Source organism: Erpetoichthys calabaricus, chromosome 16 (assembly GCF_900747795.2).
Source record: "Erpetoichthys calabaricus chromosome 16, fErpCal1.3, whole genome shotgun sequence".
Classification (NCBI taxonomy): domain Eukaryota; kingdom Metazoa; phylum Chordata; class Cladistia; order Polypteriformes; family Polypteridae; genus Erpetoichthys; species Erpetoichthys calabaricus.
The window spans coordinates 53,371,222-53,384,729 of record NC_041409.2 but is presented as its reverse complement, the minus strand read 5'-3'; the positions used below and the strand labels follow the sequence as shown (position 1 = coordinate 53,384,729).

At 39.0% G+C, this 13,508-nt stretch overlaps 1 protein-coding gene across 1 annotated transcript in view; it reads right to left on the bottom strand.

Moving 5' to 3' along the window:
- The window catches only part of eif2ak4 (eukaryotic translation initiation factor 2 alpha kinase 4), a 172,740-nt gene that overhangs the window by 23,372 nt on the left and 135,860 nt on the right, over positions 1 to 13,508 (bottom strand). The window contains exon 32 of the mRNA XM_028822333.2: positions 2,399 to 2,485. Coding sequence (XP_028678166.1) covers positions 2,399 to 2,485 — 87 coding nt within the window. The remainder of the gene's footprint in view (positions 1 to 2,398; positions 2,486 to 13,508) is intronic.

The following is a 13,508-nucleotide window of genomic DNA, read 5'->3' as shown; positions in this document are numbered from 1 at the left end:
ACGTTGCACGACGCATTGCTTGCCTCTTGATACCTGTGAAATCCACATTGCGTCAAAGCAATAAAGGATGTCCCCTCATTATGTACTGATCATTTCAAAGTAAAAAGGAGGAACATGGGGTTTTAACCATAAAGTTCTGATTGAGTCAAAGCATCCAGTTTAGTTTTATGAAGTCACAAAACAAATGTTTTTCAACAACTGCAATGGCGATTTTTCTAGGGATGGGATGCTGGTGGTGGTGGAGGATTAAGAGGACGGCTGACATTTACTTTGGGTACTGAAAATCATGAAATGTTGGTACTGTACCATTTTAATATTTGAGTTTTTTGGTACTTTTCCAGCACTGGCATACCTCACAACCCTACAAGTGACATACAGTATATGCAACCGAGAGCAGACTTGTGCATTTGAATCCCAGTCTGGGGCCTTTGGCTTTCTGTACCACATGCTAACACCATGAGGATTCGGTTAATTGGCAAGTGTAGTTTGGCACAGTGCACTTGTACCCTATTTAGGGTCTGCAAACAGGCTGCTGTAATAGGCTGATCCTATTTTTACCTATCCATCATACAGAATCTCTTTCAATAAAACATTTGAAAAGACAATAGTGGATGTCTGAGAAATATTGATCTGCTCTGCTCTATATAACATGGTACAGAAGCACATTAGGACCACAGGGGGGACAAACATCAGTGACACAGTAAAGGAAAAGCACCTCTTTTTCGGTGTTAATTTTCCATTTAATTTTCTGATTTTATTCATGCCGCTAACAGCCACAGAGATGACTGCGGGATTGAGCGGAGGCTGAAGCCAACTGTTAGCATGTAATGAAAGCTATCACTGCATTTTGATACAGTAAGGGAAGTAGATGAATAAATAAAAAATATCATTGATACTATATTCAATAAATAAGGAATATCATTATTAGGAAATTGAATAAATAAATGCATATCTAACATTGTACCTTTCTTCAATTATTATATTCATTCATCCAACACCACCTACAATATGAGTCCACCCCATCCTGTGCCCAGCAGCGAGGTTTCCTTGCTTCACTGCGTACAACTGCGTGTGTTTCAGTGTTTTGCTGTCAGGAGTGGCTGTCGTACCAGTAAAAGAAAATATATAAAAAATAAATAGACAAGCTGAAGGTAAAATGTGAAAAGTAAACTAATTTGCAGCGGAAGTTGTACCAAATATTTGTCTGTTTTAACAGATGAGTTTACAAATTGACTAATGCATTTCAATGGTTGATTTTGAAATTTGAAAAATGTGTACGGCGTGCTGTAGTGAAGATATCTCAGTTAAAATGGAACTGTCTCGACAAATGTCCTTAAAGAGTAAGTGCATCATATGTCAGCAAAACCGGTCTACTGGGAGCTGAATTGTTTCAAGTGGACACACCAACAGACAAACAGATATGGCTATCACAACAGATGACTCTTGCATTATATGCAAACAAATCTAACAAGTGATTATTGAACACACTTCCCTTTCTCCCACAAGGATGTTTTAAGAACAGACCTAAGTTAAATGGTTGGTGTGATGAGCTGTCTGCCAAAGACAAAGAGCAGCTAGAGAGAGTAGTCTGTGCCACTTCTAAAACCTCTGGTCCTCACCTCCTTACTGTGGCTTCCCTCTGCTCTTTCACACAGGAACGTAAAGTCACCTGTCACGGCCCGCCCAACCTCTGTTTGCGGTTTGTTTATCAGGAGAACAGTTCTGGTCAATCAAGACAACAACTCAACAAATATGTCCAAGAGTGTTTGTGTTAATTCAGCTGTTTGCAAATCTGTTGAGCAGCAACAGTTACCTCTGTCAAAAAGGTTTATGTTACTTTGTAAGAAATTCATCAAATCTGAATGCCCCGAAAGTGTTAATCCTGCATTACTTGTGATTTTTACACAATAATACTTTAATATTGTTATCTCTAATAAAGACACATGTGATTGTGAATGTTTTTAAACAGAACTATCAAAATTAGCAGGTGCTTTCACATATCATAATTTTGCAGAACCACCATGAATGTAATTTCTGTATTTTTTGTTTTTATTTTTTCAGAAAATCTATCTAACAGTGACTAACAATCTTCTGGATGAGGGCCGGCAATATATATGATGCATGATAAAATGTAAGAATCAGACCATCAATTAATGGCACTTAAAACTAAGGTAAAAATAACAGTGCCGTAACATTTTCAGATCTGCTTAATAATTCATGATCGTGGGTGGATGGAAAAAAAGGCAACAGCGCTGGGTATAATGCAGGAATCAGCCCTGGAAAAGGTTCCAGTCCACTGCAGTGTCCTCACTCACATGAGGTTACAACGTAGGACGCAGGATGTTGAGGCAGTAGTGCTGAGCCACTCCGTTATCCAACAATAAGATAGAATATTTACCTTAATGTAATTGCCTTCTTTATCAGAGACCAGTGCTAAAAAGGTGATGCCAGCTTGTTTGCAGTGCTCTTGCAGAGCTTCCTGAGACTGAAAAAAGAGAACAGCATTGAAAAGTGTTTGTTAAATTCAGATTCACTCATTTTAAGGTACAACTCAGCACTATGAATCTAATCACTATCTCCAAATTAAAACTGAATGTTGTTTATGTTTAACTATATTTGTAGTTGTGCACAGAGCTCTGAATACAATTTAAAGTATTGGGACTGCTTCTTTTGAATGGAAGAGATTCCTACTTGACTGTTGATGAATGAATCATGTTATTTTCAGCAAAGACACACGATATGATACTCAGTGAACTTACAGAGAGCACTTGCTAAGTACCAAATGACTATCCTGCTTTGCAGTAAAGAGAAGCTCCGGGTCACTCACAGGATTCATTCATTGTCTTTCTGGTGTAGCCCACCCTGTGCTGCAAACTTTACCTTCAGTGGCTCAAGTAAGTCAGTTTCTTCAATTCATACAGAAAACTGAACGTAACTGCTTTAGCACAAAGCAAAAATCACTCAAGTTCCAGGTCCTACTTAATTTTCAACAAAGCAAAATTTTAGTTGTCACATACAAATTAAACATATGTAACAGTATGTCATAACATGTTACGTCTCATCAGGACAGAAACCCTTAATTTAGCAATATGAAGCACAAAAATATAACTCACTAAGTCATTCTAATATTGTACTAAAACAGTGTACCTCATAAGGTCTCCATTGTACACAAACATCCCAGTACTTTTATATTTCACATGCTAGCAATCTGGAAATCCCATCTTATCTTGGTCTGGGATACACATGAAGAGACGTCACATTTCCAAACAGGCTTCTGGCAAGAGAGTCCTCAGCAGGAGGCTCAAATGCTCCAAGGTCACGTCCTGTGTAGGCTCCAGTCTTCTCACTGGATGAATAAGGCATTTGTTTTTTTGTTTTTTTTCTTCTTGAAGATGATAATTACTGTGCAGGCTCTTATTTTTATAAGCAAACAAAATACATGCAATGCAATCTATCATTATATTTTCAGGAGTGTTTATCAATCAATGCTGCACTTTTTGTGATCAAATATTTATTGAAATTTTGTTAAGCATAAATTATACCCCACACAGAACAGTCCAGTAGACATAAGTTAACTCACTAATGTCCTTATGACCAAATTCTACCCACCCCTACCACACTGTTTCAGGGGAAAAAGAGTTAAACAGGAGGCAGCACTTCAATTGGGATGTACACTAAGAGAATAGTATATACTATTCTACACTATATATAGTATAATATAGAATATTTTATACTCTATATAATGGGTGTCCACTTGAATAGGTATATGTGCCACAGAACAACTTTTTGTCCCATCTAAGCATCCTAAATTTGTCAGGAGGTGAACTGTAAGGCAGTTGAATGTGTAGCATAAGATTGCTGACCTTTATTAACCTTAAGTTGTCCAGTTTGATCACATGCAGTCTGTTGTAATGAATCAAGCTTTCTCCATGGCCTCTTTTCAGTGCTTGGTTCACATCGGTTCTGTTAACTCCATCTCATTATTTGCCAAGTCCTGATGACATGGAGCGATTCAAAAGGAAATAAACGCTTTCAAAAATGTTTTATTCAGTAGCTAAATATCATATGAGCATGAAGTTTGGATCCAATAGGTTAGTTAAAGTTAAAGTTTATGTATATTTTAGTACTTCAGAAAATGAAGGAACATATTGTGGCGGCTGTAATTTGTTGCAAGGCATCTGGGGTGCCAGCATACAGGATTGTTGTGTGCTGTACTGCACAAATGGTGCATACTGAGTATTTGTAAAATTAAGGAGTTTGTACACAAATCGGTTTAGACTGATTGCTAATATGATACCTTACTACTGAGTAATACATTTTTGAAAGTGTTCAGTTCTGTTTTAAAGATCAGTCATAGATAAATGGAACTTTATTGTCCCCAGGGGAAATCTGGCATTTTAGCAGAAGTTCTTTAATTAAATGAATAAATAAATGAACAACTGATAAGATAGATGGATAACTATACATACACTTATGGTCTGAACACCAAAATAAATTAAAAATTAAAAAGAAAGAAAATTTCTGCCTTGGATATCACAGTCCTGGTGGGGCATTATTCATTTTGGTATAAAGAGGAGCCCCTGTTGTGTTTCCTGACATACTTGTACTGAATAATTAATTGGCTGAAAGACTTCAGTTTAAGGCCAGGTTTATACACGACGTGACGCCTGCTCCAGCAGACGCTCCCGCTATGCAATCGTACTGTTTATACTTCCGTGCGTACTTTATGTAAATCTGGAAGAATCCACCAGGTGGCAGTGCGAGATATTATCACTGTAGAGAAGGTTTGGCTTCGCTGTGTTGTGAATTGCCTGGAACAGCCATTAAATTCCGATGACACCTTACTGCAATGTCTCTGAAAAGGATGTTTAATTATTAAATCCATCAATCCAGGGACGTGCCCATTCCAGCAAGCATTAGGCACTAGGCTGAAACAATCCCTAGATGGGGCATCAGCTCATTGCAAGGTGAATACAAGCACTCACATACACTGGCATCATTTTAGTGTCACCAAATCTGCATATCTTTGGAAGGAAACCGGAGCACACTGTGGAAACCCAGCAGGAAAACGTGTAAACTCCAAGCAGGAAATACCAGCGATGTGACTCCCTGCGAGACAGCAGTGCTACCGCTCCACCACCGTGTCATCGCCATGTGTGTAATTATTAACAGTATTCATTATTTAAACGAAATTAACGATTTATCTGTAAAATGTAACTTACATTCTTTAATGCATTGAAGTGAAAGTGATATCAAGTATAAATCTAAGGATTCTAAATGTGCAGAGAGCTGGAATATCATACATTTAATGTGTTCTGTGTGGCGATCCATTGCTGTTTGCCGCTGCTGTCAGGTCAGGAGGAAGCCCCAGAAAAAAAAGACGGCACAAAAGATGGTATGTGAGACTTTTAAAATGTATCGTGTCATTATGATCGGGAATATGCGACGCTTGAATATAAAAGCACCACCAATGCATTTGTATGTCAGCATTTTGCTTCATCACATCGAACCGTTCATTAAACATCGAAGCGCACACATCGATCCCGTAGGATCCTAAAAGCAGCTTTCTGTCACATGTAGATAGTAAACAGAGACTCTGACGTCACATTCCAATTTTTATCACACTGCGCCCCCCGACTTTTTGCTGTTACTACAACTTGCACACGCGTCACGTTAATTTTTGAGGGCCTGCTCAGAGGACGTGTCAAATGAATGCTGTGAACGCATGGCAGTCATGATGCATGTGTGTATGTGTTCTGAGCGTGAAGTATAAACAAGCCCTTAGTGTGTTAGAAAGAGGATGTGCAGCTTTGCTCATAATGGTACTCAGTTTGGATTTAACTCTCTCCTTTACTATGACCTGCAGGGAGTCCACAGTGGGTCATATAACTGAGCTTAACCTTCTAATCAACTTGTTGATTTGGTGGGCCTCTCTTGCAGTGATGTTACTAGCCCAGCACACCACGGTATAGAAAATTGCACTGGCCATCACAGAGGTGCAGAAGATGTGAAGGATGTCACAACCCACATTAAAGGGCCACAGTCTCCGAAGGAAAAAGAGCCTGCGCTGTCCTTTTTTCTACAGTTCCAATGTCGTACGAAACCAGTCCAACCTGTCATTGATGTGGACCCCCAAGTACTTGTAGGAGTGGATCACCTCCACATCCACTCCTTGAATAGTGGCTGGGCATAAAGACTCTTTGCACCAAGAAACACCATTCTCCACCTGACCTCTCTCATCCGTCTCATTTCTTTTAGAAATACACCCCATAAGTGCAGAATCATCTAGAATGTATTCAAGTTACATGTCCTGCTGTTATATTTATAGTCTGAGGTTGACACAGTGATGAGAGAATGAGACAGGCCTATTCATTGTGGTGCTCCAATGTTGCTCACACAGTCCTTGAGACTCGTACGCTGCAGTCTGCCCCACAGATGATCCAATTTCCAGGACACCAAAGGCTCATCTGCCTGCATATCTCTTGAGTTTACCCCTTAATAGGGATGGCTGGATGATATTGAAGGCACTAGAGAAATCAAAAAACATAGTCTTCATAGTGCTGCCCTCTTTGTCCAGGTGAGAGTAAGCCTTGTAGAGCAGACAAACAATTGTATCCTCCACTCCAGTCTTTGTCTGATAGGCCGTGGGTCCAGGTGATCAACCTCAAGTGGACTCGTATAGTCCAGGACCAGCCTCTCAAAGATCTTCATGATGTAAGACGTAAGTGCCACTGGTCTGTAGTCATTAGGCGATGAGGCGCCTGCCTTCTTTGGATCAGGAACAATGCAGGATGGTTTCCAAAACAGTATCACTTTCTGGAGCCTTAGGGACAGACTGAACAGGTAACAGAGGCCACCACAAGGTTGGTTAGCAGAGGCCTTAAGAATTCGAGGACTGACTCCATCTGGTCCCACAGCTTTTCCTATGTGTAGCTTCCTCTGTTGTCTTCTCACTTATTCTTCAGTAATGGACAATCCACATTGATGGTCAGAGACGGACTCGGCACTGGCCATTCCAGTTTATGTTTTAAGAGTTGTTGATGATGTAGGGATGGTGTGGGTATGACAGGGAAAATCTGTTAAAAAAAACTGGTTCAGGACGTTAGCTTTCACTACATCCCCTTCTAGCACTCTAGCCCAGGATTACTCCTTTACATATTTGAGATACAGATAAGCATCATGTTCTTAACGGATTACCAAAATTCAAAATGCATACTGCTGGAATTCTGTCACGAACTTAGCGTACAGACAAACTTCAGCTGGCTTTCTGCACATTATTAGATTATCTTTAAAACTCTGCCACTCACTTACAAAGCTGTAACCTCCAGCACCCCGATTACCAGTCATTGCTCCTTGCCAGTCCGCCAAGGTTTTCTCATGGCAGCCTTCTTACAGTTCTAAACGCTAATTTATGACTCTCATTGGCTGGCCTTGGAGAACAGTCATGAAGGTTTACGGCTCAAACTCAGTGCAGTATTCTTCTTTGGCCTGTCATGTGAAGCTTTATCAGCAATTTCACTCAAATTATAACTCATTGTTCTGTTCCTTTGCTACATTTTATCTGGTGACATCTACAACTTTATTCTCTGACTGGCTCTTCACTGCATTACTAACTATACTTAATTCTTTTGTAGTCCCTTCATATTATTAATATATTACCACTTAATGTTGGTTTAGACTCCTCAAACTTTGTCTTCTCATTTATTAAGTATTGAATGATTCTTCAATAAAATGTATCTTGTTACTTGGCATTGTACTCATTTAGCTGTCATGGTGAAAATTGATGATGGTGCAAATTAGATGTTGGTGGATTTCCAATTCAAGTAACTCAGTCCAACTCATCTGATACATACACATTGGATTAAGGTCTGCTGGCTGTGGAGGTCACCACATAAAGCTGAATAGACAGATAGGTTCCTGGATTCATGCCAGGGCTTCTGTACCCTTAAGGCATGGTGTGGTATTCTGCTGAAAATGCCCATTCATAGATTACTACTGCGGATACATCTTACAAGCAGCAGTGTCCTGATGCTCTGTATTCATGCCCCAGTAATTTGATTTCTTTCTTCTTCTTTTGGCTGCTCCCGTTAGGAGTCACCACAGCAGATCATCTTCTTCCATCTCTTTCTGACCTCTGCATTTTGTTCTGTTACACCCATCGCCTGCATGTCCTCTCTCACCACATCCATAAACCTCCTCTTAGGCCTTCCTCTTTTCCTCTTGCCTGGCAGCTCTATCCTTAACATCTTTCTCCCAATATACTCGGCATCTTTCCTCTGCATATGTCCAAACCAACACAATCTCACCTCTCTGACTTTGTCTCCCAACCGTCCAACCTGAGCCGACCCTCTAACGTCCTCATTTCTAATCCTGTCCATCCTCGTCACACCCAATTTGATTTCTTTGAATTCTTAAATTATGGGCAATCATACCATATTCTTGCTCAAGTTTCCTTTCCAGATGTGTTATTTCAAGCTTTTCATCACTTACATCCTCAAGATACATAATTTAACAATAAATGACAATTAGACAATTGTGTAAGATATTTTCTTATTATTTAAAAAAGTAAGACAATTACCTGAAATACTCTGGAATATGAGCCTCTGATTTTTGGTTAATGATTTCTATACACGTTGAGTTAAAATTCTGTGAGCATACCAAACTCTGTGTGTTGTATGTGAACCAAACAAACAAACAAACGAGTTAACATTCTTAGAGTGAAATGGTTTAAGAAAAATGTTAGCAGACAGCATCTGATAATATTTAAATAATTAATCTTTAACTAATGACAACATGGGTTTGTGCCTCTCTGCTCCCTAGGAGTGTTGGCTTTGGAATATAAAACAAATATGCCAACAAGGAAGCCTTCTGTGGGGCACCCACTGTGTGCCTCAGTTAAGGTACGGCACTGAAACCTCACTAGGCCTGTGCCTCTTATTGAGTGTGCACTGAGGAACACTGTAATCGTGCCATCTGAACTGGCCACCATCCAAAAGAACAAAAGGTAAAGCCACTTTCAGCCTCACTGACTGACTATGTTATAGGACACAAAATGTGCAGGCAGATGGTAATGATAAAGGCAGCTCTTAGTTGTCAGGCCTTATATGCAGAGATAGGATTATGAGCAAATAAACAACTATTAACAGAGTAAGACTTGACTGACTACTTTTATTAATCATTTCAGACGGCCACTTGAAACTAAATGTACTTTGATAAAAGAGCAAATATCCAAGTGAAGCTTTTAGCTACTTTTGACAGTTAATGATAGTGGTCTTGTTTTGTGGGGAAGTACTGCCTCGTATTATGTCACATTTGTGGCAGGAGTCTAAAAGAAAGGACTCATTTTGGTCAGGTGTTCTTAGGCAGACATGTTGGTTAGCGATTAACTCAGCTGCTTCCTTGATACTTAAAAAAAAAAAAACAACATGACTTATTGCACTAACAGCTCTATGAAAGCAGTGTTATCCTTTAAATTGCATTGTGCATAACACTGATTTAAGAAACAGCTCTGCTGTGTGAATGTAATGCTTTAGCATTTTCTAAACAGAGACTCAGTCATTGGCAAGGCAAGAACTAATAATGCTACATTTTATTCACTTAAGTGAATCAAAGCCATTATAGTTGGAATAAATTATCAGACTCTTCCCAGCATTGATGGTGCCTGAATAAAAAGGTACGACAGGAAAAGGTTATAAAGGGGAATACATAATAAACTGGCTGTTGGCACATGAAATAATAGGGCTGTGTGGTCATCTCTTGCACTTGTCATCATCTGTGATGAAATGAAATTCAGAAATTGTACAGCTAAGTAGCCATAGACAGGTGGCTTAGTGTGCTGCTAGGGGTTACAACCCAGAATGACATACAGTCTCCTACTGCTTAGTCCTTTTTAAAACACAGCTTATTATTCCACTGGAAAAAATGTGTGTGATAAATGACCAAACCATGAGTATGACTTCATCATTTTTCACCCTGATCTGTCCTCAAATACACATACAAAACACACCTCTGTAGCTTTGTGACACAACAAGAAGTTGAAAGATGACTTTTTGCTCTCATCTTCTCAAAGTGATGATTCTTTAGGTAGTTATTGACAGTAATCTCAAATTGTACTACAGTCTGTTCATCACATTCGAAAAGCTCAGGGAGATCAAAGCATGGACTGTTAACACTAGAGATTGGAAAATGACATTTATTACCTTTAATGTCTAGGCCTTGCCTTGGTCTGCTTAGAATAGCTGTGTATGTGCTAGTAAGTCACACAGATCACAGGATACTTGTTAGCACCCCAGTTTAAACACAGCTTGTAAATTCACTTGTTAAGGGATCTATAGCCTACCCTAGCAGTAATCATAACAAGGCAGGAAGAAGCACACATGCAAACCTACAATCATTAATAGCGTGACAGTATAAAGTCACCAGTCAGCCTTACACAAACATCTTTGTAATGTGGAAGGAAGCCAATCAAAAGGGACCTGTAAGCTCATATTTACATCAAGCACCAGGTCAACAGGTTGGACGGACACCATAAGCTTGAGTTATCACCATTTTTCCTGATATTCTCTGCGACTTGCATTTCATCTTATATGGTCTCACTTATTATAATGGGTAGTCCAGCACAAGCAGGAAATAAATCACAGAACTCATTCAGTAGGTAGAGCATGCTAATTATAAATTATACACAACTGTACCTCCACAGGCAGCAGCTTTAATTAAAGGCACATGTGGAAAATTAAACCGTGTAACTTTTAGCAATCATTTTTTTGTTCTTTCATGCCTTGACTACTATTATTCACTGGTAGTCGCTGGAGATCTGAAGGTTAAGGCGTCCCCTAAGTAGTGTGGGATTCTTGCCAATTTAGAGAAGGCATTGAGCAAAGGGGCCAGAAATAAGAGAGCCATGTTGCACATGGGCACCACAGTATCTGTAGTATTTCTGGAAAACATGAATAACATCTGGATTTCATGACAGCTCCATGCAGGGACTTGATATTAAATAAAGGTTTTGAGAGGTGAGCCATTATTTAAAAGAAAGCAGCCTCACACACCCCCATCAATTAAAAGGACAGGTACGCATAGAGCAGCTCGTCTGGAATCAGTTTGTAAGTGATGGGTGAGTCTGTTTCATTTCATAAATCAATTAGACGGGAAAAATAGTTTCTTGTCATACACAGAACAACAACAGTATCATTTAAAAATGACAGGAAGGCTACTGTGTTTCTAAATGATTTACCGTAATCTTGAAACCCGAAAAATCAATCATAAAATCAGACCACAACTTGCATGCCAGTTCAAAAATATGACACTTAATTTTTATTTTATTTTTTACATCTTCTTGCTTCCTCCAATCTCATATCAGTTTCTCAGACACCTCGAATTTTGTTGCAGCAGTGAAGTTACAATTTCTTTAGCCACTTCAACGACTTTTAATATAAAACCAGCTTCATATTTTCTTCTGATCGAATGCTCCATCGTAGGTAAGGGATGCTCTTACGATAAAGGTGTATGAGGGTGTGAGATACAAAAAACACAAATCAGTGCAAACATCGCTTCGGAATAGTTTGGGTATTACTGTGTGGTCACGTAGGCATAATAAATAGAAAAAAAAAGGCAGTGTGCTCTGTGGTTACTCACTCAGGTGGGTGTTAGTATATCATAATCTCTTGAACCAATAGCGGGAGTTTTACACGTTCAATTTATACAACTGACATTATAAAATCCAGGAAATTATAAGGCAAAATCAAGTCCCGACTTATCCGTGGGAGAACTTAAACGCAAGTATATACAGTAATTTCTTTCCAAGTAATCTTTATGAAAAACAATGAATGCAGTAAATAAAGGCTGACTTGCATTTCTAAAGTCTTAAAAAGAGTGCAGCTTTTCAATGAATAAGGCTACTTTTGTAAAATTCTAAAACTGACAAGTAAGTCTTTATATCTGGCGAAAAAGGAAACTTAAAACGGTGCTTCTGGAGGACATTAGTGTGGACAATTTATTAGATGTGTGTTGAGACCCCAGCAAAGCCCCTATTCTAAGTAGCATCTTGGGGTGATTCAGACTGAATACACCCTACTGTTATCTCTGTTCATCTCGTAGCAATCATCACCTCCCACAAATTCCATACCCTTTCATCTTCACATTGCCTGAAACACACTCACCACCTCATCATAACTTCACTGCCAGCCAGCGATGATGTTGCTGCACCATAACTTCACCGACTCACAAAGCTGCTGCTACAAATTTGTGCTGGTGAACATGAACTTGGACTCTTTGGAATAGGCAAAATGTTAGCTGCTGTAAGCCAAGGCTAAACACTGTGTGAACTTTGTTGTTTGTGTGCTGCTCACAGACAGGTTAGACATTTGTGTATTCCCATCGGCCTCTTAGAATATCATAAGTATTGTTACTGTATGGCAACATAAGTTGATTTTGTATTATTTAGTATACATACTGTACATGAATAGAAAATTGATACAGGAAATTACAAAGCATTAGCTCCATCCAAGATTGGTTTCTGTCTTGTGCTTGAGGCTACCAGGATAGGCTCTCGCCCCCTTTGACTCAGTATTGGAATGATGCTGTGATGTTTAAGCTATTGAATTTAGTCATTAAAGGCATCAAATCAATAATTTTCCTTTAGGTACAATTTACCAGTTGCATCTGGTAATAAGGCAAACCAGTGCAGAACTATAGACATTAGCACCAGGTCAGAAATGACCCTTTCTGGACTGGAGATGGGCCAGGCCGGTTATCTGTGTGCAGTAATTCAGTGACTGTCAATAATGAACTGCTGCCATCTGCTGGCGAGTGACATGGATGAATGTTAACCACCAATATAGTGGGCTTTCAATATTTGGCACCATTTTCATATTGTGCCCATGTCAGAATAAAAAAAAAAAAAATTTGGAGTGGAGTTGCATCATGTGATACAACCTTTCATTACGTTAAGTTAGCTAAACTGCAGTGCTCCTGACTCGTACATCTATGTAGACAATCAGGTTTCAGCATTAACAATAATCAGATTTGGCAATAAAAATGATTTATTTTCATTATTAAATAACTAGTAGAATTTCAATTTATTTTGTTTTAGTGAATGTTTGTGTAAGAGCAATAAATCACAAAAATATTTAATACTGGCCCCTGTAAAGATGGTCTTTAATTTTGACTAAACATTAGCAAACCAAATACTAACTGCTTTACTACGGCACAATCTGGCCCAAGTCCAAACAGTCTTAAACACCTACAACGTCAGTAGATCATGGTCAGCTCGGATACAGTATTTCTTTTAGGATGGTTTAAGTTGGGCTGCTCAAAGCTTTGAAATGCATGCATCCACTTTCATATTCCCTTAATCTAATGATAAGTCAAATAGACATAAAGAAAAATTTGTAACAGCAGGCACAGTTAGTGGAAGTGTGCTGTACCCACAATGTGGTGTAGTTAGAGAAAGCAGGATGTTCTCCATCAGAAGAAATAAATCTGAAGATGAAGAGAAACCCAAATTCTGC